The sequence below is a fragment of the Liolophura sinensis genome, chromosome 6, assembly GCF_032854445.1.
Source record: "Liolophura sinensis isolate JHLJ2023 chromosome 6, CUHK_Ljap_v2, whole genome shotgun sequence".
Lineage (NCBI taxonomy): Eukaryota > Metazoa > Mollusca > Polyplacophora > Chitonida > Chitonidae > Liolophura > Liolophura sinensis.
This window is the reverse complement of record NC_088300.1, coordinates 72,895,039-72,922,670: the sequence shown is the minus strand read 5'-3', so window position 1 is coordinate 72,922,670 and position 27,632 is coordinate 72,895,039. Positions and strand designations below refer to the sequence as shown.

The 27,632-nt window shown below is 39.1% G+C and overlaps 1 protein-coding gene across 2 annotated transcripts in view; it reads left to right on the top strand.

Annotated features, from left to right (window-relative positions):
* The first annotated feature begins 9,036 nt into the window (after positions 1-9,036).
* LOC135468555 (APGW-amide-related neuropeptide-like) overlaps positions 9,037-27,632 on the top strand; it is a 43,193-nt gene continuing 24,597 nt past the window's right edge. Inside the window, exons 1-3 of one of the 2 annotated variants that reach the window (XM_064746873.1) lie at positions 9,037-9,837; positions 11,484-11,537; positions 20,653-22,247. In XM_064746873.1, the coding sequence (XP_064602943.1) occupies positions 9,181-9,837; positions 11,484-11,513 (687 nt within the window). In that variant the 5' untranslated portion in view covers positions 9,037-9,180 and the 3' untranslated portion in view covers positions 11,514-11,537; positions 20,653-22,247. Of the gene's footprint in view, positions 9,838-11,483; positions 11,538-20,652; positions 22,248-27,632 lie in introns of those variants that run through there. The other variant, XM_064746874.1, reaches the window with a different exon arrangement.

Below are 27,632 nucleotides of genomic sequence, written 5' to 3'. Positions count from 1 at the left end.
CACGCAGAGTCTAGCGATTAATTACATTCGTTAAATAGATAATTCTAAAACACACCTGTTGAAAAGCTAAAAAAAGACATGAGTCTAAGGACTGAAGTAACTTTAGACTAATGGAATCGGCAGGATGGTACCCACAAATATGTACCAAGTCCTAAAGATTTTCAAAAGTGTGAAAGTGACACAGGAGTGTATATAATATAAAAGACTTAAAGTATAGAGGCTAAAACCAGTGTGCTACGACAGAGTGACAGCTGGCAAATGGCCAGACGTAGCCGGTGAAGTACAGCCACTTGTCAGAATAGCTCAGTTACTGTTTTATTCCAGCTGTCTGGAAATGCCTAAATAGTAGCAAATCACACACCCGTTATCACCATAGCCTATATGACTGTTTGCCTGTCCACTTATTTAAGACTGTATTTATGTATTTGTTTCTATTATTAAGTAGTAATCCTTAAGTTATGAAGAAAAGCCTATTCATTGATCACTCCTCATTGCACATAATATTCCTTGACGGCAACCCGATATTCACGTACAACTCGTCAGCCAAACAGATACTCGCAATACTCATCTCCAAAACAACACAATATACCAGTCTCAAAAGGAATTTGTAAGAACTAATTTTACAAATAGTAAATGAAGCCATTATCGGAAAGACAGAATTACGTACACGTTGTTAATGATGTAACGTGGGCAGTCGATGTTCTAGACATGACTTCCAGTTCTAATCTAAAACTCGTGTATTCCGTGAGGCTTAACGTCAAAATGATATTCCTCTCTCTTTCAGTCTCTCTCCCATCTCTAAGCCCCTAGTGTACACGTCTGCTGAGCTCGCTACCAAAGCTTTCAAAAAACCAAATTCTTGCAAAATAAAACAACTGGACGCGATATTTATTACATAAAATATCATCTACGTAGATTTGGATTGAAGTCTACAGGTGAAACATTCTAATTACCCACAATCATCCCTCAGTTAACCAGTTAAAATGACATACATATCATTGTAATGTACCAAACCGTCTAGAGAATCAGACGTAAAACTATTCATGTAATGACAAATGTAAATGCAGCCCTACCGTCCATTTTTTTTAAACTACCAACGTCATTGGATAGAGGTATCATCAAATCATCACTGCAGGCCCATTTCGCAACATTGAAGCCTGCTGAGGTAAGTTTTAGGATGGCGTAATGTTTTTCTCCCAACTCTATAAATTAAAGCAAATAAAACGTGTAAACCTATTTCGCGGTTACATCGGCTCTGTTGACTCCCATAAGCACATTTACCGCAATGTGTTTACTCCAGTGGCATAATCTGCGAGCTCAGATATCCACTGCCCTCCGAAAAAATCCATCATCTTTCAGGCATGGAGGTACAGAACCATCGTTTGGATCCCAAAGGGCTAGATGAGTTCAGAGATTCTACTGTAACAGGATTTCCATCTTGAAATTTTTACTTTTAGACATTATAGAGTGTAATTAGCTGTTCGCAGTCCCCGAGCGGGGAGTGCGCATTGAGTTGCACATTGAAAGGCGCCATATTTATCCTGGGGATTATGGGGATTTGAACACTGGGATTAGTAGGTTTGCAACAGCCGAAATTCTATAAAGAAAAAACAGTCACTGCTTGCCAAACATCAACACATAGAATCACATTCCGATCTCGGCCCAGGATTGATCTTTGGCTTAAATAAAGATCATCCCATGATGTCTATTGTCATGTCTGTAAAGACATTAAGCACTGCACATGTGTCTCATGACTGAGCAAGTGCATTGTTCTGTTATAAATACACGATGACTCTTTACGATTTACACTATCCAAATCCACCAATTCCACACATAAGCTTTAGATGCGATTTCTTCATTTGTATTAGTTTTCTCGAATGCACGTAAGTGAAATACCAATTTAAAAAAGAAAAGTTATCGTTTTCAAATGTAATATATTACCATCGGACTGGAAGAATAATATTTAAGAGTCTTCAAGAAGAAGACGAATACATGTATTTGTGTACAAATGAAAATATCTGAAAGTGCCCGAAATCGCCTGAACTGAGCTGCATAGAAAATGAAGTGGTCGTTATGCAATATAGTGTATGGGCATGAAGTTACTTTATAATTACTGACATTCAGACTTTCTTATTTATTTATTTATTTATTTGATTGGTGTTTTTCGCAAGAATTTTTCACTCATACGACGGAGAATTTCTTATTGTTTTGCCGAAAACCAACTGCGTATTACACTGATTATTATACTTCAAAATTTTATGATATGAAAAGTCTGCTAGGCGTTTCATTTTATGGCACCCTATATGTATTGAATTCTAAAGACAATTTTAAATATTTCGTTGTCAATATATTTTGACTCCTGTTTTATATATAAGCCATACCATTTACAACGCATCATGCCCAAGACCTTCACGTTCGCCTGATGCAACGGGTTACATTTCACAATTGTTTGCATTAATCTTCGGAATGTTGTCATACCTCTGCTATACAAAAGACAGAACATTGCACATGAAGTAGGTACAAGGGGTAACCAATTTAGGAGTTCTATTAAATAACGAGTTTAACTCCGTAACATATATCAAACCGCTTGCATCATTGCAGAATCTTTCCCATACTGAGCAAATGTTACAGTGCATCTGTCCTCAGGCAATGAAGCTTGTCATCACGATTTTACTCGACCTGAACAACACGTTCAATTATGCATGGCAATATGATTGTGTGTGTATTGAGACGAACGCTTACCAGTCATTCTCCTTGGTGCAAACCACACTAAAGTTAACCGTTAGCTTGGATCGTGATTTTCACACTTCTTCTTTCATTTTCTCTGTACACCGTGTGGCCCTCGTCTTCGTGTGACGATTTGTAACTCTGCCCACGTATGTACAATACAGCGTCCCATTTGGCATTGCCGGGGGACTTCGGATTGTTCGATCCAGTTGGTCAAACAACGTTGATTTCCGGATAAACGGACGGGTATCTTTCGTTTCTAAGTTATTAGTCTTCTGGAGCCGCAGTTGTCACACGAGTTACTAATTGGACTAATGACAATGAGCATAAGGGAAGCCATGTTATACAATCTACTGAATTATTAACCCGTTTTCCGGGAAAGGGGAAATGTCCGCGGTGATTGTTGGTTTGCAGATACAATACCCATTGTGTCCGCATATTTGCCAAACGGTTGTAAACTGGCGAGTTAACAAGATGATCAGCGGATTGCAAATGTGAATCGTACAGTGTGGTTCACGTGTGTATAAATGTATCCAGTATTTTTATGTAATTTACAAAACAAATATTTCTGACTTTTCTGACCTTTTTCACCGACATTTCATCAGAGAAATACGTCATTTATCGTGGTCAATACACTACATCTAAAGTGCACCTTAGAGCTATAACCTAAAATAATCCTCAATTCTGTTTGTTTCGTTTGCTTCAGGATTTACCTCCTTTCAGATTATATCTCTCGCCTATCGACGCTGTGTCTTTGTGATTGAAGTTAGCTGGTTTGAACGCCCTCATGTGCTCATGCCAGAACGGAATAGTATAGTGAAGCAGTGATAGACGGCTTTCTGTTCGTAGTCACTGTGTACTAACATCGACCAGACAATCCATTAAAATGCATTGGATCAGAAAGAGGCAAACCTGACATTGCTATACGAATCTTCCACTTTATAAAGCTCAGAAAAATCACTCTGATCGACGATCACAAGTCTTGTCTCACAAATACAGCAATAGCAATTTCAAATGAACACCTGTAGACCTACAAAGTAAGGCTGGTGATGTATAAAAGAAGATTCTAACGTTTTCCCACCCGACTCTAGACACCTGGTATCACATGCACTAGCTGATGCTGTACAATCTGGACCATAGGCTGAAGGTGCCTTTAAGTGTAATAGTGTAACCTAGACATTCATGTATAAGCTTGGCCTTAATCAGGAAAGGCAAGACCATCATTCAAAAGGACTTATCCCCAAGAACTGAAGAAGGAAAATGAAGTAATTTGACACTTTTCCGCGCAGTCAGAAACAGTGTAGCCAGGGCAAAATTTATGGTGCTTGTCATGAGCTTAAACTGCGTTTGAATAAATGATATACTTAAGGCAATCTAAAGTCAACAAGTTATGACTGTTATGTATCCCATTATGGCCGTTTGTAAGAAATCTGATCTGTAATTGATCAGTTCAAAGGCCCTCGCTGGCCAAGCAGTCTAATGGGTTGTCTACGTGTAGTATTTTCATCATTGCTCTACCCGGTTTAATCTTTCAATAAACCTGGACATCGCATAGAAGCAAATTTGTCATGTCAGTCAAATAAATAAATAAATAAAACACTGCATTCATTTCTGAGCTATTTCAGGCTTTTGTGGTCGCCATTACTTTTATTGTTTTTTTTTTTCATTTTGGTTTTTGAATATTCGTAACGTATTAGTTTCGAGGTGATGTAATGTGATCACTGTCATATCAGCATACCACAATTTACATCAAATAATGTGCTTATTTTCACGAATATCAGATGCTCGCTCATTAATACTACAGCAAATACTTGACTGACAGTGTCACAGTGAATGACATTAATAGAATGAAATATAAAACCGTAGTCAATAAATTTTCCATGCTTGTTACCACAACTATACACAGATATATCTCATATCTGTGCCTGTACATAGAGATAGATGCTTTTTTAAATATTTATATATCATGTTGAAACAGATATAGCACGGGAAGTTGTTGACAAAATGTTGGCTATCTGCACAGAAGACTGTGCAAAGGCTGGCCTTGCTGAGGTATTGTTGTGTGACGTCATATTTAGCGTCATGAATCTATCTCAACTTATTTCACCCTCGCAACTGTGATGAAGTCATTATAATATATATAGTTAATATAAAAACCTGTATCATAGAGAGCAAAACCAGAGCAACCACGACAGTGCAATTATTGCAAAATAGTCAGACGTAACCGGTGAAATACGGCTTAAGCAGGACTAGGTAAAAAATATGCAGACATGTTAATTGAAATATATTAGACCTCACATTTAATACATTGACATACAAATACATTTAAACACATCTTATCAAACAAACAAAAAATAAAAGTCACTGTATACTTTATACTTTAGAGCCCCAACGCACAGTTACTGAAGCTCTGCTCAAATTTATTTTTAGTTGAAAGTTTCATTTAGTATATTTATTTAACGTGTTTATTTATATGATGTGCGTTTTAAGCCGTGCCATGTCACGTCATTTAATATATGATTAGTGTTTAAATGGCGGTGGACAATCCGAGAAGACTGTTGTAAAGGTATCTGCATTCATTCAGCACGTGTACATAACACTGTCTATAAATTATTACAAAATATTGACGTAGTAATACAACGTCAGAGTACTTAAACCACTACGGTTTTTCCCAGAAGTCGTCATATTGCCATTTCAATATTGCAACGTTAGTTTCATGTCATTAACAAGAAAACACATATTACTATACAACAGAATATTTTATAGACACTTCAAGAGAAAAGTACAGCTAACAAATAACACGGAAATTAAAACCAAGATAACCTGAACAAGAATAACTCTTTGGTGGCTTTGATGCTGGAATTAAGTACAGCTGTTTCCAGCCTGATACACTTAAAAAGGAGTTAATTCCAATGCTGTGCTGGGTCAATAATTTTGGTGCTAAGCAGCAAGAACAAATCAAAACTGCTGCTTCAACAACCAAAACGAGTGCTTGGGTAAGTCAAAATCGAATGGAACATTTTCCACTTTTAACGCATCGGACGAAGATTGAATGCTGGGGTAGGGTGACGGGGTAGTGAATCATAAAGGGCTCATACATATTAAACATCTTAAGACTTAAGTTAAAATTCAACAGGGATACAATTAAAATGCTTTATTCTAGGAAGTTGAAAGTTTGTACACCGATTCTTTACTGCAAAACAATGTATCAATCACAATTTGAGTTCTTTTCTGTTCTGAGTTTGGCTTTTAAGCATTTTTCAACGAACGGGAAGTGGGAAGACTTATCGAATGCGTCAAGTAATCAGATTAACGAACGTAACTCAGTCCATGGAAGCTTAATAGTGATCCATGAAAAGGTGTGGTGGGTTATCAAGAGTGTCGGATCCATTCATTGACAATGACATTCATTGTAAGCCATCTTCTACGAAACCTGATATTGAAACGCTAGGTTTAATCAGTGTTTCTTGCTACATTTTGCTAATTATTTTCGAACTATGATGCTATTCTTAACGGGTGAGTTCAAAGAACAACTTAATCATTGTCACGACCAGTGACACACCAACAGACCACAACCCCGATAACAGTTCCGATGCGTGACCAGATTCCACCTCTCACATTCTCTTCGCGGCTTTGTTTTGCTTCGACCCACCAGACAATACAAAAGACTATAATGGATATTAAACGGAGATGGTATACACTGTCAGCCAAAACCTTGCTACACCTCTTTCAACGTTAGTCTCTAAGGTGCAACCGCCAGTGTTTTTATATTTGAGTAAACTAACAATGTCGAATGCTCTTCACTGTGCTGGCATATAGGTGATGTAAACGACGACCAGTCCTGTACGTCGAAAGCAGCTCAGACTGGCTTATGTGCGGTAGTTTACCCTCACACTATACCGAGTTCCTTCCACACACAAGACTGATCATAGCCGTACAACAACATAACACTGAAAACCTCGTAGTAAACATCATGTCCTTTAATGAAGTTAAATAAATAAACGTTTTTCATGTCTTTTATTTATTTAATTTTTTCTGTGATTGTTGATTAACACCATACTTGAAATTTGTCAGCTTATGCGATGGCCCCTTTTGTATTTATGATTAAGAAATGCTCTTGATCTTTAAATTTTTACGCACGTATGTACACCCATTATTCCGATTTATTCAGATGTTTTGAAATGTGATATTGTATATGAATATATTTCATATATTTCATATTCAGTGGAGATATTTCTTAGATCGGTGTGTTACACTGTGCTCAACAATGATGCACTTACATAAAGAGTTTTATGGGTAGATCAAACTACCAACCATCGCCAGATATTTGACAAACCCCCTAACCTCAACGGAATCTGCAAAAGCGAGGTTCGAACCTCGCAATATATGTCATTAACGGGTGCAGTCGTCCACGAAAGAACAATTTACGATATATGAATTGTCAAACTGTAGGGGGGCCTCCGTAGATCAGTTGGTTAGCGTGCTAGCCCAGCGTAATGACCCAGGAGCCTCTCACCAATGCGGTCGCTATGAGTTCAAGTCCAGCTCATGCTGGCTTCCTCCCCGGCTGTACGTGGGAAGGTCTCGCAGCAGGCAGCTGATGGTCGTGGATTTCCCCCGGGTTCCTCCCACCATATCGCTGGCCGCCGTCGCATAAGTGAAATATTCTTGAGTACGGCGTAAAACACCAATCAAATAAATAAATAAATAAATAAATCAAACTGTACAATTCACCAGTGTTTCAGTTGTGTAGTTTCTCTTTACAATGTCTCCACTGTAGTTCAACATAACACATTTCTTTACTAAGATTACGAATTGTTTTGTATATTTTATAACCTTAACACTTCAGAGAAATGTTAAATCGTGGTCCTAAATGCCATTACAGACAATGTATTCCGTTATACAAGAGCGGCCGTATTAAAATTCTCTGGTTGACAGTGAGTCATAAATTGTAGTCTTACATTGCTCTATGGACGTGGGGCCAAGTCTCAATAGATTACACTCTAATTGAGGTAAACTGGCAAGAGGCCATATTTCTCCGGTTGCATGTGACCATTTGCCATTTATCACGCTATAGTGACTGTTCTGATTTTATCCTCTATGCTGTAGTATTTCATATTAAACTTGTTTTCATCACGACGTGTACTAGTTAATTGAAGTATTTTATTTCAGCGAAGCTTCACAGAAAATTTTTTCAGTTTTTGTTTTGTTTTATAAGCAGCGTAGCTTTTTGATAGGATTAGTTACAGTTTTCCCAATGAGAGAATTTATGCTTCCCGGAGATTGCCATCCCTTGGTCCAATCTGGCTCCCTACTGTAGTAACACGCTTTTTCAGTTGATGAGAATGTTTTGGATAAAATCGTGACCTTTCCCGGAGCCCCAAAAATGTACAGTAGATTCTTAAACGCCATTGACAAACCCTAGCCGAAGTGTGCCGTGCGAAATTACCATTTTCATCTCCGATGAAATCAAAACAAATAAATGCTAGCTAGGAGCGAGTAACAGGTGCCCACAGCGAAGAAAGTGTTGCTGGATATACACTTCCCTACGTCCCTGTCCATCATGGAACAAGTATAGACCGCTCATCAGATGTAAAGTATTCTTGAATGCGTGAATAATTGCCTGGTACCACGCCGTGAATCAGCGCTCACTCCATTGCCTGATCACTAACTCGGCGATATCTATCACCGACTAACTCTAAAGCATCACGACATCGCTGAGTTCATATATTCATGTAGGGGGATAATATGGCAAACTATGCTCCTTAAACAGGTTTGTTCCTTTGCTACTAGATAGCATGCCATAAGTCAAGGATTAATAAGTAAGAGTCTAACTTCACTGAAATCCGATCTTATCCAGGTAGCTGTCAACTGCCAGTAGATGACGGATATATAAACCTGTTTTGTAAGCTACTGAGATTGATTGACATTCCTCATTCTGTTTTACCGGCACTCATAGTTGTACGTTAAGCTTGCGCTCCAAGCTCTCGCATTGTCGCCTCGAAATAATTGGTCCCGTAGTAGTCGATCCGTCCGGGCTCACTGATAATTATGTATTCTCAGTTATGACGTTTCCTTGGTCGACCTATCGCAGGCCTCTTTGGACAATGTCAATTGACAGATAAAGCTTGTACACTTCCACCTCGGCTTCAAAACGCCCACGGGATTGCGGTAACCGTGTGTGCTGTCTTTGCCCCACTTCCCATCAGCATGAGAATCTGAGGCCACAATGCTTTTGAAAGGCTCCAGGTTTTGAAAAAAAATCACATATAGAAACTGTTCGTGGTGACGTCGGGAAATATTTAATTACCTTGGGCTTTATATTGGCTTGTGTCACTTGCTTCCATCTCATTCGAGTCGTAACTCCCGGGCCCGCGGTCCTACACCATCGCTTACTTGAACCGGCAACTGCCGAAGAAGGAACACTGAAAAACTTTATACCGCCAAAGAATAATGCATCATCAGAGATTTCTCCTTTTTGGACTTTGGTTTGTGGCTGTGGTCTTATCAAAATCCGAAGGGACAGAAGTGGACGTGGACAAGCGGAGACCGGGATGGGGAAAGCGGGACAATGGTATGTTAGGCACTGCATCGGAGGAAGTGTCTGATTCGTTAGACAAACGCAGTCCTGGATGGGGAAAGAGATATTTTCAAACCGATTTACCAGAAGAAGACAGCTTGGACAAGAGGAGACCGGGTTGGGGCAAACGTTTTAATTCCGAGTCTTTCGAGGATAGTATGGACAAAAGGCGACCTGGCTGGGGTAAAAGGGACCCTATGATGTCCGACTCAGAAGAGATGGAAAAACGGCGACCAGGGTGGGGTAAGAGAATGCTGACACAATCTCTGTCTGAGGAACTTAACAAACGGCGTCCAGGCTGGGGCAAGAGAGCAGACGCCCTGGCTGAGTCTATTTTCAAACGTCGACCAGGGTGGGGAAAACGCGATTCTGACCTCGATAAACGACGACCTGGCTGGGGCAAAAGATCGGAGAACTTTCTGTCAGAGTTAGACAAAAGACGACCTGGCTGGGGAAAACGGTCATCCGGCAAAGATATGTGTCCAGTTCTATCCGACGAAGTCGTGTATTATTTAGAAAGAGCTGTTGAGGTGAGTGAAGCCATACACCTTAATAATGTAAACTACCCTGACTAACATGGTAACATAATACACAGTAATGCTAATAATAATATACTGACAGGTGTGAGGGTTTGAAATGAGGAATGATAAAACTGTGTTAGAGTATAAAACGGGATCGCTATTGGGTAGGAAGAGAAAGTCACCATTGCCCCGTAATCTGTCAGTAGACTTTCTGTTTATATTAACTTTCTTCGAATTACAATATATTATAAAAAAAAGATGATTCTAGTGTGTTATACGCTTGATGCTATATATTATTTATCAAACTAATAATAGTTCCCTTAGTTAGTTACCGTCAAGGTTATCAACCAATCTACGCTCGCTTTCTTTGCCCAGCTATTTTGTATTACGGGCTGTTGTCATTCATGTTGATACCATACACACTTTCCTGGGACATTTAATAGCTCAGTTGGATAGCAAAGAAACTGTGATGACATTTTTAAGTTTTGTTACATTTTTGTTTAATTGGAAAAACTGTAAAGTAGCATAAAAATAATTTCCGACGGTTGCTTCCCCACGCTGGCTGTAAATCAGTATTTAACTGAATTCCGTCCATCGGGACAATTTGCGTAGTTTGGAATTTGGACTAAATGTATGTAATTTTCATAAGTTTTGAGACTGTCAAGTCCTGTATGGAAAATTATTCCTAAAATTTTCACCACAAAAATGCACCCTGATTGGCACTGAATGCGAAACCATATCAGTCATTGGCTGGAATGGAAACATCTTTCGTCTTATTCAGGACCCACCTGGATAAAACTGCACACAAAGTCTGTCCATTGTAATTGCGATTTCCACGGTGTAAACTAACACGATGGCGCTTTAGGAACCATCCGACAGATATAAAAATATCCGTAATCAGTAAGATTGCTAGTCAGAAAACATATGTTTAACTGGTACTAACGGTAACTTAATGTGAATTGAAATGTCTACTCCAATCTAGTCGACTGAGCCCTTAGCAATTGTTAAAAATTTGTTGATCTTTTCCATTTATTTTAGCATATAATAACCTGGGAACAGTGCTTAAGTATAGTTAAATAATAACATAAAAACGTTATGCCAATGAATAATGTACGTATTTTCATTTTTAAACATCCCTGGGCTAAATGTAAGAGTTGTTAAAATGCTATCCTATATAATGTGTTTCCAAAGTACAGGACAAGTTTTTGGACACGACAAGAATATTGTTACCCTAATTTCAAATTTCACATCCTTGTTTTATTGATTGTGTCATGAGCGACTTTAATTTCTTGTCCAAACTAGATGAAAAATGTGGAAACAAAAAACACGTAATTTAGATTTGAGCACACTTAATGCCTCGCCTGATCCCAGATGAGGGGGAATTAATACCGCATTGAACAAAGTCAATATTGTCCATCAGGCAGTGTAGCAGATGAACTGACGGTATAGCCGGTAATCTTATCACGGTGCCTCTAGCTGGTCCGTTTATGTTTGGGATTATATCCTACGATTATAAGTCGCAGCTGCTTCTTGATTTAACTATTATCGGGCCCAACACGATTGACCTCCACTTGATTTTCTGCTCCAATTTGCAGCCCTTGTGTTGACATGATCGTGCTTTTCCATACGCCAATTTATCAATTTTATTTTCACAGGCTCAGTCTAAGCTCTCCCGGTATTGCTGAGAGTGTGTATCTTATTTAAGTGAGGTAAGTACGATTTATAATCTCTACTAATCCGCGGACAACTTGTTGTTATAACAATAGATCTCTCCTCGTTGCTAATCGCCCTAATCCTGCTATATGACCCTGTTGATTCCGAGTCCGCGGCAGCTCTCTTGCTGTAACTTGATTAGGGTATCGATCCCTCATGATCCGCTGTAGTCCACATAATTCCCCACCTGGTAACAATCGTTTCTTCGTCACGACTAAATTAATAACCCTGTGAATATATATATAGCATTTCTCTGCTATGAATGGAATACCTTTTCGTATTAAACATCTGCAAAACCTTAACTTACTACCTAATAGGAGTAGTCATTGTATTGTATCTTCAATAACAAATGACTACGTACCACATACACATTCTACATACAGTGGGAATGTAACAAATGTAAAAGTGCGCTTAATTCGATACTGACCGACTAAAGGCTTAGTACAGTCTAACATCTCTCTTGATGTACTGATTTAAAGACTATTTTTGTCGTGTTCATGACCTACTGTACACCACTAAAATCATGTTTCCTTCCCGGCGTTTCGTAAGGACATTTGTCTAATATGTAGTAAGGTATTGAAAGATGGGAATTATGATATCTGTAATCCACTCTAGCTATTAATTTAAATACCTGATAAATCTCAAAATGTAGCTTTATTCATAGAGAAAGACAAAAGTCTTGTAGGCAAGAACGAAGTAGCAAAGCCAGAGTAACTGGTGTCATCGCAGTAAAACAACTGTCAAGGACGCCAAGCTTAATAGCAAACCCACATTGTGAAAAAACCTAGAAAACAAACCTCAGGTAAATTTGTCTTTTCCTCTTTCGTCTATTTTAAATTTCGAAGGGGATATTTCTTAAGAGAGTATTCCGGAAAGTGTTCATTTGTTACCTTTGATTGTAGTAAACGATTGAAACTGTTTTACCCCTACATTAAATGTTTTAGATACAGTAGTTAGATTGCACAAGCAGATGGGGAAACATATCTTATATATCAAAGACTTTTAAAAACTTCAACAAACTTTAACAGCTGTTGCAATCACATGATAAAGAAACTACAGCAACCATTTATAAATACATTAAACAGACAGCGGCATACTGCTACCATTTTAGCCATGACATTATCCATATCGCTTGGATAAACATCGAGCCGAAGAAAAAATATGAAACATTCATCGAAAATGGCAAACATGGTTTACATCTTTCCGTCAGGTATGGCATTGTTACGCAAGTTACAGTGGTCAGATTTTATGGAGCTGTTTACTCGTCCATGAGGTTCACTGAAGGATTTGCCCTCACTTGTTGTGGTGGAAAGTGTGCTGGTGATAAAGAGGAAACGGCCTTTCATCATGGCTGTTAAAGTACAACCGTTGAAAGATGATCTTAAGGGAGCAACGATGATTACAAATCTGACGCACAGACACACCTATAATTCCAAACTTCTTCGAAAATGCTTTTCGGCGTATTTGGACAGTTTGTATGCACTCGCCTGTCCAGCATTGAGCTGTACACAATCCATTGATTCTGACACCACATGTTGACAATTTGTACGATATTCTGATATCACATGTTGACAGTCTGCATGCACTCGGTTACAGGACACAGATTCTAACATCATATGTTGAAATTTTGTACGCATTCGCTTACATTGCACAGACCCTGACACCATATGTCGAGAGTTTAAATGTACTTGCTTGTCCTGTATTGAGCTGTATACAAGCACTGGTTCTCACACCAAATGTTGACAATTTGTGTGCACTCTCTTGTCGAGCACTGAACTATATAAAGACACTGATTCTGACACAGTATGTTGACAATTTGTATGCACTCGCTAACATGGCAGATTCTGACACCATATATTGACAGTATCTATGCACCCGTTTACAGGACACCAAATGGTAACAGCCTGTATGAACTCGCTTACATGACACAGATCCTGACACCATATGTATGTATGCACACTCTCGTCCTGTATTGAGCTTTATACATGGCACTGATTCTGACACCATATGTGTTGACAGTTCGTGTACACCTGCTTGTCCAGTCATACAAAGGTTAACATGAAATTTACACATACACAAATCACATACACAAATCGTGTACATAAAATGAGCGTAATCAGTAGTACAGGAGAAATCTTGCACGTGAAATGTCTGCTGTCATATACACGCACCAAAGCCTACAGGCCAAGTCAATCACACACACAAATCGTGTTCATTGAGCCTTCATCAGTTGTATAAAAAAATTTGTGCGTGAAATGTCTGCTGCTATATATACCTACAAGTACAAGGCCCAAGGCGTAGACGGTTACACGCACAAATAGTACCCATGCGTGGAATGTCCACAGTCGATGATGTAATCTAATCGTGTGCATGACATGTCCATAATCAGTTCTACAAACACAATCGTTTGTTCAGAGACAAGGTGAACAATTTTCCATAAACCTTTAGGAACAGGAAATTTTGTGAGAAGCCTAAAATGAGATTTACCATTGTTGACAATTTAAACTGTATCCCCAGTAACGTCAATTCCAGCTACGAAGTCAGAGACTGCTCTGAAACAAATATGTATATATGTAAAAATGAAAATTAGTTAAATATTTAATAGCGCACTTAGGGCAGCCATAATACTGTAGCAGGACAATGGGGTGATCAAGCACATTTTTTTTGAAGTTAACGTTTCAAATTGACGTTTACACCAGTTTGATTGAAGATAGGACATTTTTGGCAAAACGACCAGCTTTTCCCATCGTCAGCCATGGCTTTCCATATGGGCATTAACATAATGTTGAGGAACAGTGATGAAGGAGGAGACATAATGTATGACGAACAGTGATGAAGGACGAGACATAATGTATGACGAACAGTGATGAAGGACGAGAAAGGTAGATTTAGTTTATCGATCTTTCGGAATATTATATCGTTAAAGAACTACGTCTAATCCGAAGTAAAATCTCACTCCGCACCCCTGAACCATGGTTCGGCGACATCGTGGCGGATAGTCTGTTTTGTAGCGGTACATATTACAGAGAAATTTATGGCTGAATTTTGATCCCTTTGCTATAAAGTGTATACCGGTGTATGCACATTACAACCCTTGTGTGTATTGGATGCTATTAAAAAAGTCTCGAAAAGCCCTGCTTATTTTAATGCCTCTGGAAATAGAATGTTCCAGGAGCTTGATGCTTTAAAATCCTCTGTATTTAATGTCGTAATTATCGGCTCTGCTTAATCTTTTCTGTTCTTTCAGACATCGTCTGTCGTTCTTTATAGCTGTTGGTTCACAGTTTCTCTCGCGCCAATGCTGTTTTAAGGAAGCGGTTTGCTCCACAGTCTTTTAGTAAATAGAAATATGAGAAATGTCGTTATTACAAAAACACCCGTCCTGGAAACTGTACACATAAAGCCAAAATACAACCGGTTTATTGCGATTTTGCCTCGAGATTTTTATTGCATTTGTGTAGAAGTTACTCCTATAAAGTCTTTATTGCCAGCCGAAGCCCATCTTCAAGAAACGAACGTCTGTGTCGTGTCAGACGCGTGGTCTGATCAACGTTTAAGATGAGCTGCGTGTTCAAAGTGGACGGGAGGGGACCCTTACGACCTTACAGATGGGCATGGCTTCCGTCAAACGTCAGCCTAATCACGATGCATTGCCCTGAATTATCGTCGATTCTCCTATGGGGCGCTAATGTAGACTTCTAATGTTGCTGTATGTAGCTTTACGTCGTGAACAAATCAGCTCCAATCGGAGTGTTATCAGTTGTTAACCTACGTACATGTACCTGTGATTTCTTAGTAATCACAGATGTGCTTATCGCCAGTTTCGATCTGTCACCACGGAATGTGAAAAACGTCAACTATAATGAGCAAAGATAATACCAATTCCATTTTCCCAACGTGTGGCTGACAATGGCAGCGCCATGTTAGTTAGTGTTTTTAAATGCCGTTGTGGCTCTAGTTGCGGTCGTCACATTCGGTGTACATTTTTCATTTCAGTGCCACCTGTAGTAATAGTTGTTAGTATTGCCATCGTCCTGAACATATATGTCATTTATCTAATGTATAACTGACCATAGCAGAGATGTTCATTATGTGATCTCTCTTAAATAGCAACACACTTCAAACACGTTCGAATGTTCTGATTACAAGATTTGACTCAAACTGTCGTGAGGTTGTTGTCGAGAATATGGGATTATACTGGAGTGTTTTTTGTTTAAGTATAGAATTTGGTGTAGACAAGCTGAGCTGGCCCTTACCAGTGTGGCACAAGTTCCGCGCGGTTTTGCTTGTTACAGGGAGGTTACATGTATAATGTAGTTTGGATCAGATAACACATGTCAAAGTGAAACGGGCATTTTCACTTGGCCATAACGACATATCGCTCAGTCATATCTGCAACATGTGTCAATGGGTTCAGTATTACGCTCCACTCTAGCATTGCGCACTCATGAAATTCATGTATTGGTTCACAAACGTTAAGAAGGCTGAGAATAGCGTGGGACGAAGAAAAGACGCACGTTCTTGATTTACTGTCGTGTGCTGTTTTTACTGTTGTTTTAGAGCACAAGTTGGTTTTTTTTTGTCACCAAGTTTTTAGGTAGCCCATTTAATGAGGCCAGTGTAGCTATACTTAGTGTCGGCAGGTGGCTTATCAAAGTAGAGGCACACCGAGAAGGTATCGCTCAGAGATTGTCAGCCAATCATAAGCAACTCCCACTTACGGCGGTCTGTACAGACTGAAATCATACACGTCATCCACCAAGTCTTTTGTTGAGGAACATAAATTAGCCATTAAAATAATAACAATTAATCCATGGCTGACTTCATGTCTTGAGCATTCTGGGATGGAAGAGGCCATATCGGAGGTTAGAAGGAAAACAAATCCATACTTGCTTATCAAATCAAATTTTCTGCGTTTACTAAGAACAGCTCAAATTATTGTCTTTCGGTAAATATCAGACTGGGGCTTGTACTATTGATAGTGTTAAAATGATTGGAAAGTTCGAAAAAAGTATAATGCGACCCGCTTAACAAATTTTAGGAGCATCTTTTGCCGATTTTGAGCCAGGCTGATAATTTAGGCATGGTAATTATTTAGACCATGCTGAAATAATAGCGATAATAGTTTTGAAATAAATATCCAGTATAGAAAGACCAGCTGAGTCAGGCATTTTGTACGAGCAAATGATGTTGACGAGCACGCACATGTTTATGGCCTATGGTGAAGTCACTGTAATTTAACACATGTTGTCCTGAAATGTATATATGGTGAGTAATTGGAGAAGGCGCTTAGGTGTACGGGAATTGTGCACAAATAGATTGTGGGTGAAACGTAAGGTATATCACTCTGGGACAAACTGGATGTGTAAAATTGCTGAGTTTTGTTGAAAAATTGCACAAAATACTAATCTCTGTGACAACAAAGAGCAATGGTTCTATTAACAATCTTCAAAAATCTTTAAGCTGCTTTTAGACAGTTCGTATATCAATGTAATGAAAATGCAACACATAATCATATAGCTAGGTAATCTTTGACAGTTTAAATTGAATTACTTCAGCTTCACTTCAACTGTGAATGCTATCTGGATATAATAGAGATTGGATTGAACGGATATTAATCCGCTGTTAGAAGTAAACAAACTATAAACATTTGTACTTCATAATACTTGGCTCTCTGCTAGGGGCAGGGGTAGGAAGCTAGCGATTCTGTTTGAGTACAATCACCTGCGGAGTTTGCACAAGCCACATGTACCAAAAGCATTTCCCAAACGAAAAGGCGATTAAATAGTTTCAACACCTTTCATGAGCACAGATTACTTATGTTACCATTGAATTACAGGACGCTATGACCGAACTGGGAGAAATCTGCTTTTATTTGACTTTATCATTTCATGTCATACGATAAAAAAAAAACACTTGTCTGTAGTTTCTTCTCACTCAGGTATTGTCAGGTGACACCTGTCCCACGAATTTCTGGATGAAATGACATCCACGCTCCTGTAATCACATCATCTGCTGAGCCGTTGAGTCCATGTATGGCGACAAAGCAGTTGATCCCAGACAGTGACCTACCTCCGGAAGCAGACAGTTGATTACTGAATGTCCATCTCGTCTTACTGAGTTTAAACAAAACCAGAGCCGTGTATCAAAATCTGACCTGCGTAGGAATTATGGTTAGAAATCCATAAAGGTTGCCGCATTTCTGAATTCCCTAAACAAATGCTCGAAATCAGTCAGTTGTATTCGTAAAATAAAAGGGATAAGTAATTGCGACTATGGACCCGGAACGTCCATATAGGTTGACGGCTGGTATACGAATGTCTGTTCCGACGCATAAATGTAATGGTTGATTTCTGCAGTCAACGCTAAGTGATGTGTGGTTAGATCTTATATTCTAGTACACAAACTTGTACGACTCTCAAATTGTGCTTTACCTCGCCAGCAGCACATACAAGGTTCCTGGATCAAGAAGATAAAGGCAGACGGTGAGATACACTCATCTGTCGTGAATGTTGTATTTTTTAGACAAGTACAACAAAAGTACAATTTTCAGATTATCACCAAAAATGTCCACCCGTTAAACATCAGGGGAGAAAGTTTAACACAAAGAAACAAATAGCCATTCCGATATTAGTATATACATTACGACATTAACATTGAGGAACAAAAATATATAACAATAGCCAGGAAGCAATACATTAATAACGAAAATTAGGTTAGCATTCACAATATCCTGGATCAGTGTCAAAACGGGTTATTTTAACAGTTTGTTGTGATGACAGAGCCGAATTATTTTGTGTTTCACACTACATACATGTGTGTAATTCGTTTTTTCGGATTTACTTCTTTTGACTTTAGGGGAAACCATTATAAAACCTGCCCAAACAAGGCGTTAGTAATTGGGTGTATTTGACTTCTATTTTGAAGTTATCTTCACCTTCCGACTTGATTATGATCTTTTTTATTTGCCGTTCTTTTGCTCGAGCCACTAATAACTATATTTAACCCTGCACACTATCGATAATGGACATACAAACCAGCATAATCCCTAAAATCATTGTACCATTGTCTATTTCGTTGTCTATTTAAAGGTGTTATAACGAAATCACGTCCCGTCACAAAACACAAGTTCGTAGTCGTAACTTGAAAACAACGCCCACTTATGGAGTGGTATACGTTTCCAGAGTGGAATTTGTTCATAGCCTTGACCCATTTGAGTACATTCACTACAACACCATTATAATCAGCTATAAACACAATAATCACATTTTCATTACAATTAGTAATTCACAGCCTACGTAGCATTTTGGTCCCGGTGCAAAGCAGATTTTCTCAGTATAAATGTGCGGTGGTACAATGTACCGTCTGGGCTGATCAAAAAGCACCGAGGCTTTATCAATAAGGTCGCTTTGAATTATTTGACTCCTAATTGTCTAGTCTACTTTCTGTACAGAGAACTGTGTCTTCGCTGCACTCTCCCCCAAAACACTCAGTCGCAGAAATAGGAAATATGTCAGACTAGTGCCGTCATAAAATAATAATAATAATGTCGACCATATGGAACAAAATGTGTCAGAATATGCATCGATCTCGGCAAATAAAAATATTTGTCTTCTTCATTTCAACTAAGAGTTGGCCGTGCCTCCAAAAATGACTCAGTATCATTCGTTTATTGGAGCTCCCATAAACTCCCGGAGATTTGACAATAAGACGGTGGGTTCGCACTTTGCACAGGCTGGGGCTTGTTCTCGCTCTTGTTATTTCTTCGTGCAAGCTTTCTGTTCGAACCACTCACATAAATCATGGAGCTTTCTGTTCGAACTACTCACATAAATCATGGAGCTTTCTGTTCGAACCACTCACATAAATCATGGGGCTTTCTGTTCGAACCACTCACATAAACCATGGGGCTTTCTGTTCGAACCACTCACATAAATCATGGGGCTTTCTGTTCGAACCACTCACATAAACCATGGAGCTTTCTGTTCGAACCACTCACATAAATCATGGGGCTTTCTGTTCGAACCACTCACATAAACCATGGGGCTTTCTGTTCGAACCACTCACATCAATCATGGGGCTTTCTGTTCGAACCACTCACATAAACCATGGAGCTTTCTGTTCGAACGACTCACATAAATCATGGAGCTTTCTGTTCGAACTACTCACATAAATCGTGGAGTCATGCAGTTTTTAGAACCGTCCATACTCATAGATCAGTGAGCTTCGTGCTAAAATCTTGACCTCAATTCGCACTTCCGCCGCGGCGTGTCTTTCATTTTGTTTATAACTTTTCTTTATTCTGGAGAGACGTTGGTGTGCGTAGTGGGTGTGACGGTTTTTTTTTGAAGGTTGTGAGCTGTAGGCGAAAATGGTTCTTAGCACTAGTGAGAATTTACACAATGTTAGTGCATAGTTAAGATAATATTCAGTTCAGATTTCTCTGTGACTTGCAGTCTCATGCATCAGTACTCAAAGAGTCCCCCTCTCCTCGGATCACACAAAACAAAATATGTGATTTTCTGCCGTTGAATTATTAAAGATGTAAGCCTTTCACGTTTTTGTACGTCGTGTTTCAGTGGTGTGTCTTAAAAAGACTTAACAAAACATTAACACACAGCTTCCGACAACATGATAAAGTAACTATTTAATAAATTAACGCTTCAAGCCTGGCTGACAATGTAGAATTTCACTGACGTGAGATACACCATGGAGATAAATGTCTGAACCAATCAGATTTATGACGGAAACGTTGCCACCGTCACTAGAGTAATAATACACTGATTATCCACTCGTCGGTGTGTTTATGATCAATTTAATCAATATCATATATAAGTATTTACCTTCTGTGAAGCGTGGCAGAAGTCAACTCTGTAAAATCCCTGGGTGTACACATTTTATTAAGTGTGGAGTAATATTTCATTACTTTCAGTCACAATAGCGTTATAAAGCCATTGATTTCTGGCGTTTTTCAGAATCTGACCTAATGAATCTGGAGAGTCGTGGGATTTATTATGTAATCTTGTCGATTAAATATCCATGCCAATCTTCTGAACTCAAAGTACACTGGTGTGATAAGTTTTTAATTTTGACTTTTATTTCCCCGAAAAGACATGCAAGGACACAGGCGAGGACAAAATGGCGCTCCTGGGTCCTGATCCATGAAGACTACGGTGACTTTATCGACTCGGCATCTGACTAATCCCTCCTGCCTCTCTGAAATCTTCAAAACAGCAACCAACTATCATCAGTCCGTGAACAAACTACTCCTGATAGGTATCTGATCATCACCGGCTCCATTCGTCAGTAACTATGCTTCAGATAACGCTTCGTCGGCTACAGATGTGTAAAGTTTCTCGTCACGTCTCGCCATCAATTCAATTAGATGATGAAATAATTAATGACACTATAAGAGCGTGTGACCATCTTGGCGTCGTCGTCTGTCTTTTAGTGCACCCAGCAATTCCAACCACACTGGGGACTTCGATAAACATCTGTAATATCTTGGACTGTGGCAGAAATACTGGACAGGGCCACGTGCTAGCGTCTGCATTGCCTCCAAGGACCCACCAGATTCCATCCACCTATCACCCCAGGGAATGGCAGATAGAATCTGGATACAGTCGTCACATGTTTTCACAGGCCTGGCAAGTAAAGTCTTGTCTTCTGGCTTTTAACAATATTGTTCGCATGATGTCGATGAAGCCCAAACGTCCCCAGATGAGCCTAGAGGTTTTTAATTTAATAAAGAAGAACAAGAAATATCTGACAGACTTGATTAAAACATATTTCATAGATCAAAGACAGGTTTCATCGTATCCAAATTAAAATGACCTGCAGCTTTTGTAGCAGTTTATAGATATTACAGGGCACCCTGGGCAAGCCCATTTGTAATAACCAGTTGATAGAACATTGCTCCTATCTCGTATGTATTGTTTCATTTGATAGTTTCATGCAGAGGCTATGAATATATTTTTGAACAATCCAGCTACATAGTTATAGACGTATGAAACCTAAGCCCTATCCTGATTAAAATTTGTTGAGAAATATGTCGGACGATTTAAGTTTGTTTTGTTGTTAATTTTGTTTTATGATCATGGTGTGTAGAAATGTTCTTACCATACATTGCTTTTTGACATTTCTGTGTTGTGGGATCATTGTTGTATTAAGTTACGTTCTCACTTGATTCTAAAAATCGATTTATTTTTAACTGTAAATGAATAAATGAAGGACTTTGGAGCACAGTGTTATTGCCTATCTGTCTCTTGTTACAGCATATTTGACTTCAAACGTATATACAGGTTAATGATTTTGCAGACGTAAGTAATATAAAGCAAAATAAAAAGGCCTCTTTCCTACCAGCCCCACAGTGTGCATTTTAATAGAAAGTTAAAAAGAAAAACAACCTTAAATCTTAACTTCGGACGAAACATTGTTCTCTATTGCATTTACGAACAGAACGACGGAGAACACTGTATACATTAGACAACAAAATACAGCTTTGAAACGATGTGCTAAAGCTAGCCAAAGAGTCTAGATGCTTCTTTATCTACTTGTTCTTTTAGAAAATTTTATCAATTTGTTACAGTATTAAATATTTACTCGCAGGACAAGCTAAGAATATCATTCCAAGTTTGAATAGTTAAATATGTCTCTAATCGTCCCACATAAATGAGGCTGAAAACATAAAGTCTCATCAGTACATTCGATGCTCGGTCCACACCCTTATGTTACAGGACCATGGAGGCCTGGCCAGTGAAACTGGACTATCATACACGTTTTACCATGAAAAATATGCTTGAACCAATCTGTCTGGAAATTAAAAGATTTTGTACATATATCAGTCGACAGTTATATTTTCTGCCTTCAACAGCATACATGATCTGAATTATCATTAGACATCAGTATTAATGCCTTGCAAACGACGTTATGTATTTATTTATTTCATTGGTGTTTTACGCCGTACATTATGTGTTTAACAAACTTCATATTCACACAATGGTGGTCTATAAAAATCACAAACACTAAGTTGGCGATTGAAGTTTACGTTGCCTTGTGACAAAATGGTTTCCAAAAGCTTCGCAAGTCATAGTATAAAACAGAGAGCTTCTTAAGTGTCCAAAGCTGTAGGACAGGATACCATTTCCTAAGACAAACGTAAACTTGCATTGTGTTGCCATGGGAATTAGGTATACGTAATCCTACGTGTGCTTTGTTAAATGAGGAAATAAAAGGGCCCCCTGCTATTCTAACACGACAGGCAAAGAGAGAGACAAGGGAAGGTAACCATTGTTCGTTATTATTTATAGGCTTGTTGAACGTAGTTTGCATGAGAGAGTTTTCCAAATGAAGAGCTTTACACAAACGTCAGGGCAAAGTGACTGTGACATTGAAGATTTTGTCCATGCCGTTTGGATACACGCACAACCTGGTATCGCAGCCTGCAAGATGTTAGTTAATTGTGATTTGAGCTCCACACCCCCGCCCTAATGAGTCTATCCTGAGGGTCAAGGAAACACGACAAGGGCACACCAAACCCCGCGTTAATCAGCTTCCCAACGAATGGAATGAATACTTAATAGAATACGTTGTAGCTGCGTAAAGCCAACTGCCGGGCGAAAAGAGGAAGACCCGAATCCGAACCCAGCGCCTCTCAAGACAAACCACTGAGAAAAACGTATCCTGGCTCTCAGCTATTCATGAGCAACGGACATGGAGTTTAATACATTAATAATGTATAACGCCAGCCAATTAGCCGACCTAGCACATGGACACGTGCTTTTCTTTCCCTAGTATTATCATCTGCACCTGACAACGCAACCCTCTAGAGTGTCATTTAGGTCGCTGATTGCAATACTCTCATTATTTTAGGATCTTCTTCAGAACTAACCGAGACAAATTAGAAAACCGCCTTTACATTGCAACAGGTAACGACTGAAGAGTCTTGTAGCAGGTACATTTATGACGTGAGGGGTACCTATTATTACAGGAAAACTTGATGCCATCGAGTTTGGTGCCCAATAATACTAACATTGTAGTATTACTAATAGAGGCTAATGAGACTCGTATGCTAGCTGTAACACTGTTAAAACAGAGGCAACGCTGCAGATGGTGGAAAGAATGTCCTACCATATCTTCTGAAAAAGCGTGCGTGGCTACAATACTGTCAGCATTGGCACGAACATAAACAACGGCATTGACGGTAGGTGTACTTCAAGCAGTACTTACAGGATGATTACTACATTAACGGCATTGACAGTAGGTGTACTTCAGGGAGTACTTACAGGATGATTGCTACATTAACGGCATTGGCAGTAGATGTACTTCAGGGAGTACTTACAGGATGATTGCTACATTAACGGCATTGACAGTAGATGTACTTCAGGGAGTACTTACAGGATGATTGCTACATTAACGGCATTAACAGTAGATGTACTTCAGGGAGTACTTACAGGATGATTGCTACATTAACGGCATTGACAGTAGGTGTACTTCAGGGAGTACTTACAGGATGATTGCTACATTAACGGCATTGACAGTAGGTGTACTTCAGGCAGTACTTACAGGATGATTGCCATATTAACGGCATTGACAGTAGGTGTACTTCAGGTAGTACTTCCCGGATGATTGTCATGTTAAAGGCATTGGCAGTAGATCTACTACAAGGGGTATTTATGCGATGATTGACAGATGTGCACAAAGAGGCGGAACACCACAACCATATTAATTCGCATAGTCAGGTGTTTCATTTTAACAATTTGTATCTAGTCCCGCTAGAAACGATTAAGTCCCAGCTGGGAAGTCTTCTTTGTCTATGATAATCCGTGTGCTATCTACTTGCCTGTATAAATTAAAATATCGGGTATCATTGGAGAACAATGCATAATTAAATTTAAACTTACGTGGTAAGTATTCCGATACTCTGGTTACATTCTTGACATGAGATGATGTAACGCCCAACGATGCAGTGATATTGTCGAACCCCAAATTATCGGTATTTCTGCAGAGTGCAGTTGATAAAAGAGCACCCCCACCACTGCGATTCTGGTCCCAATCTATCGTGAGTCTCATTTGTAGCCAATTCACAATAGCTGTTGTGTTCCGGAAACAATCGATGTCGTCTTACGCCCAGGCTTCTTGTTTACTCTATGAGTAAACGGCTCATATTTAAAGATGTCAATAATCTGACCAACCGACCGATGCACAGACTGACCGACTGACCTATCAGCAGAGTGTTGTTTATGACTTTTTGTCTCACCTAAAGAAGAAAAAACAATGCACCTCTGCGAATAGACTGGGTAATGTCCAACTAAATGATTTTGGCGCCATGTTTTATTTTATGTAGATTTTGAACACATCGTGCACATTTTAACTTTGAAAGACAAAGATGAGAGGTGTGTGTTTCCAGATATGGTTTCACAAGTATTTGGTTTTCCCGAGAATGTCATAAAGTACTAATCACATAATACATATGAGTCTGCAAGTTTAAAGTTTTCATAAAAGAAAGGCGTAATGGACATAGATGTATATTATCTGACCACATTTCGTCGTGGGTTTGGTAATCGCTGTTTGACGCATCTTTCTATATATTGATCTCTGTTACACATTTCGGTGCGTTTTGCCTAAAGATATCCAAGTCTAGTGTTGGTTAATCGCAAAACCTATCTCATCAGTCAAGCTCAAGAGTCGTCATTAATGAAGATTAAGACTACTTAAAGAATGAATTTAATGAAGTTCGCGTAAAACATTTCAGTGGCGGTCTTTAATTTCGAAAATTTGACTTTAAATGGTATCTAAAAGCCAAGTGTATCGGTACAACGCGTTAATCAAGATTATTATCTATTTTTGTAATTACATAGAATATATACATTTGATAGCAATCCTATGAATAGCGGGAGACAGACATGTTCTGACGGGCTCCGGAATTCAACGAACCACTGCATCCCATGGAGAATGGTGTGTGCTCAGGCACACAAGCGAGTCTGCAATAATATCGCCTCAGTGTGATGACTTCATGAAACAGAAAATAGGTATCATGTAGAGAGAGAAAAAACAGCAATCAGCAACAGCAATGTCATTATTGATATTTTCATCTCTGACATTAGGGAAATACATCTGCATTACCGGTGACGAATTTAACACACCAACCATACTGGTGTGATTTTCTGCGTGTCCATAAGATAGGAACATATGTAGTAATAAACACTATCACAAAACAGAGCTAATACCAACAAAAGATTGAGATCACGATGGACTACATGTCAGAAGGAATCACAAATTCCCCTGCTTGCATAGTTCTTGGGGCAGTTTAGTGGAAAGCAGCGATGCACGCCTCGTTCTTGCGTGGTGTTACATGGGATTTGCTCCTGACCGTTTGTCTTCCACCAGTATGGCGTAATTTATACGAGGAAACCTTCGCCAATAAATTGCCAAAGGGCAGTGGTTTATTCTGTGTGCTCTGGTTTCCCCCACCCATAAAACTGGACGGTATATGTAAGTGAAATTGCCTGCAACAACACTTAAATAAATTAAGCATCTGTCCCACCATTTTTCATTGTCGTTTCCCACCAAAAGCAGAATACCCTCTCTTTGCTAAGTCTTTTCACTTCTCAAATGCTTGACATTCAGCAACGGTTTCTACGACTGATTCACTTCGATTTAAGCGCGAATACGAGAGTCGTTTATTCTGCTTTGACTTTTTTGAAAGTCTCAACATTAATCGACTGTCGTAATACTCAAGTCACTTGATGTTGAGACTTTGAAAAACATCCAACTTTCATATATTTATTCATTGTTTGATTGCCAGATGAAACTAACGGGCGTGTCATCAGCAATCGAACCCCCCTTTTGTGTCATCCTGATGTGAACTTGGTGGAAGACAGCTGAACGTATCGTTGTAACACTGTACAAAAGGCCACTTGAGCGCCGTCGACCTCTCATTGACACCAAGTCCTGAGAAACAGTGAGAGCGAGAAAATCTAGGATCCATCTTAAAAGGTCAGGATTCAGACCACTCCTTGTGGTTGAAGTCGTGCATCTTGTCACTGAACCTAGCTCACCCCTGTTAACAGAAAAGAAAACAGTAGCAACAACTATCCCAGAATGAAAAATATTCGTGCATGACACAAATACATTTATTGCAATACCAAACAAGCAAATATCACAGGCCAGATATTAAAGCTATCAGATTGTCTGCCTTGCACACTTGTGGCAGCTGCCATTGCGTTAGGCCTGAGCTCTCTAATGAGCAAGGTAATCAAATGGGTGGTTCAAAATACTCGCAAGAGGCAACAGCCGACTCGAGCTATGGTGCGGACGAATATGGCATTAACCGTGATATGTCGGTCTTCATACCCGGTCTGCCATACCAAAGCTTATTATTTCAAAAACCCATTTAACTTCATCACTGGTCTTACGAAAAATATGTTCCCTTATAGATATGCATGTATACCTGAATAAAGCAACATTCTCACAAAGCAAAAATGCGAAAAATGTAAAGTTAAAGGGACACCGGTTCGTTTCTGACTGGCTGGTTTGGTCTAGGCTATGCCCACCCTAGGCTGAATTTTAGGTATGACAGATTTGCGCAAGCTTGACCTAAGCTGAAGGATTTATTCCATGAAACCCCATGCCCACTATCAGCCGATTAGCCTCGATTCTGTATGCCTTTACATTAACACTAATTCAGAGGTAGTATATAAATATCAGTTAATTCTGTGCATTTAGTTATTGTATAGGTAAAGAAAGAAAAACGCTATTTTTTGCAAACTCCAACTTAGAAGACCAAATAATGATATATTTCTTTATTATACTGTTTTTCAGGTCTGTTCATATAGAAATGTATTTCTCCCCAAATCGTGAATTTCAGTACTTTGCGCCCAGTCAGTAAGTTTTTCATAATGTGCCAGAAAGGTGTACAGGCTTAGTAGTGTCTTCTATGGAAGTGCGACGATATCGACTGTTTTAGCATTAAATCACAAAGGAAATGTGTGTAAGATATTCGGTAACACAAGAACACAATGAAGGGGATATTGTTCTTTATCCTTTGTCGTAAGCAACATATCCTACTACACGGCTTATTCATATATGTG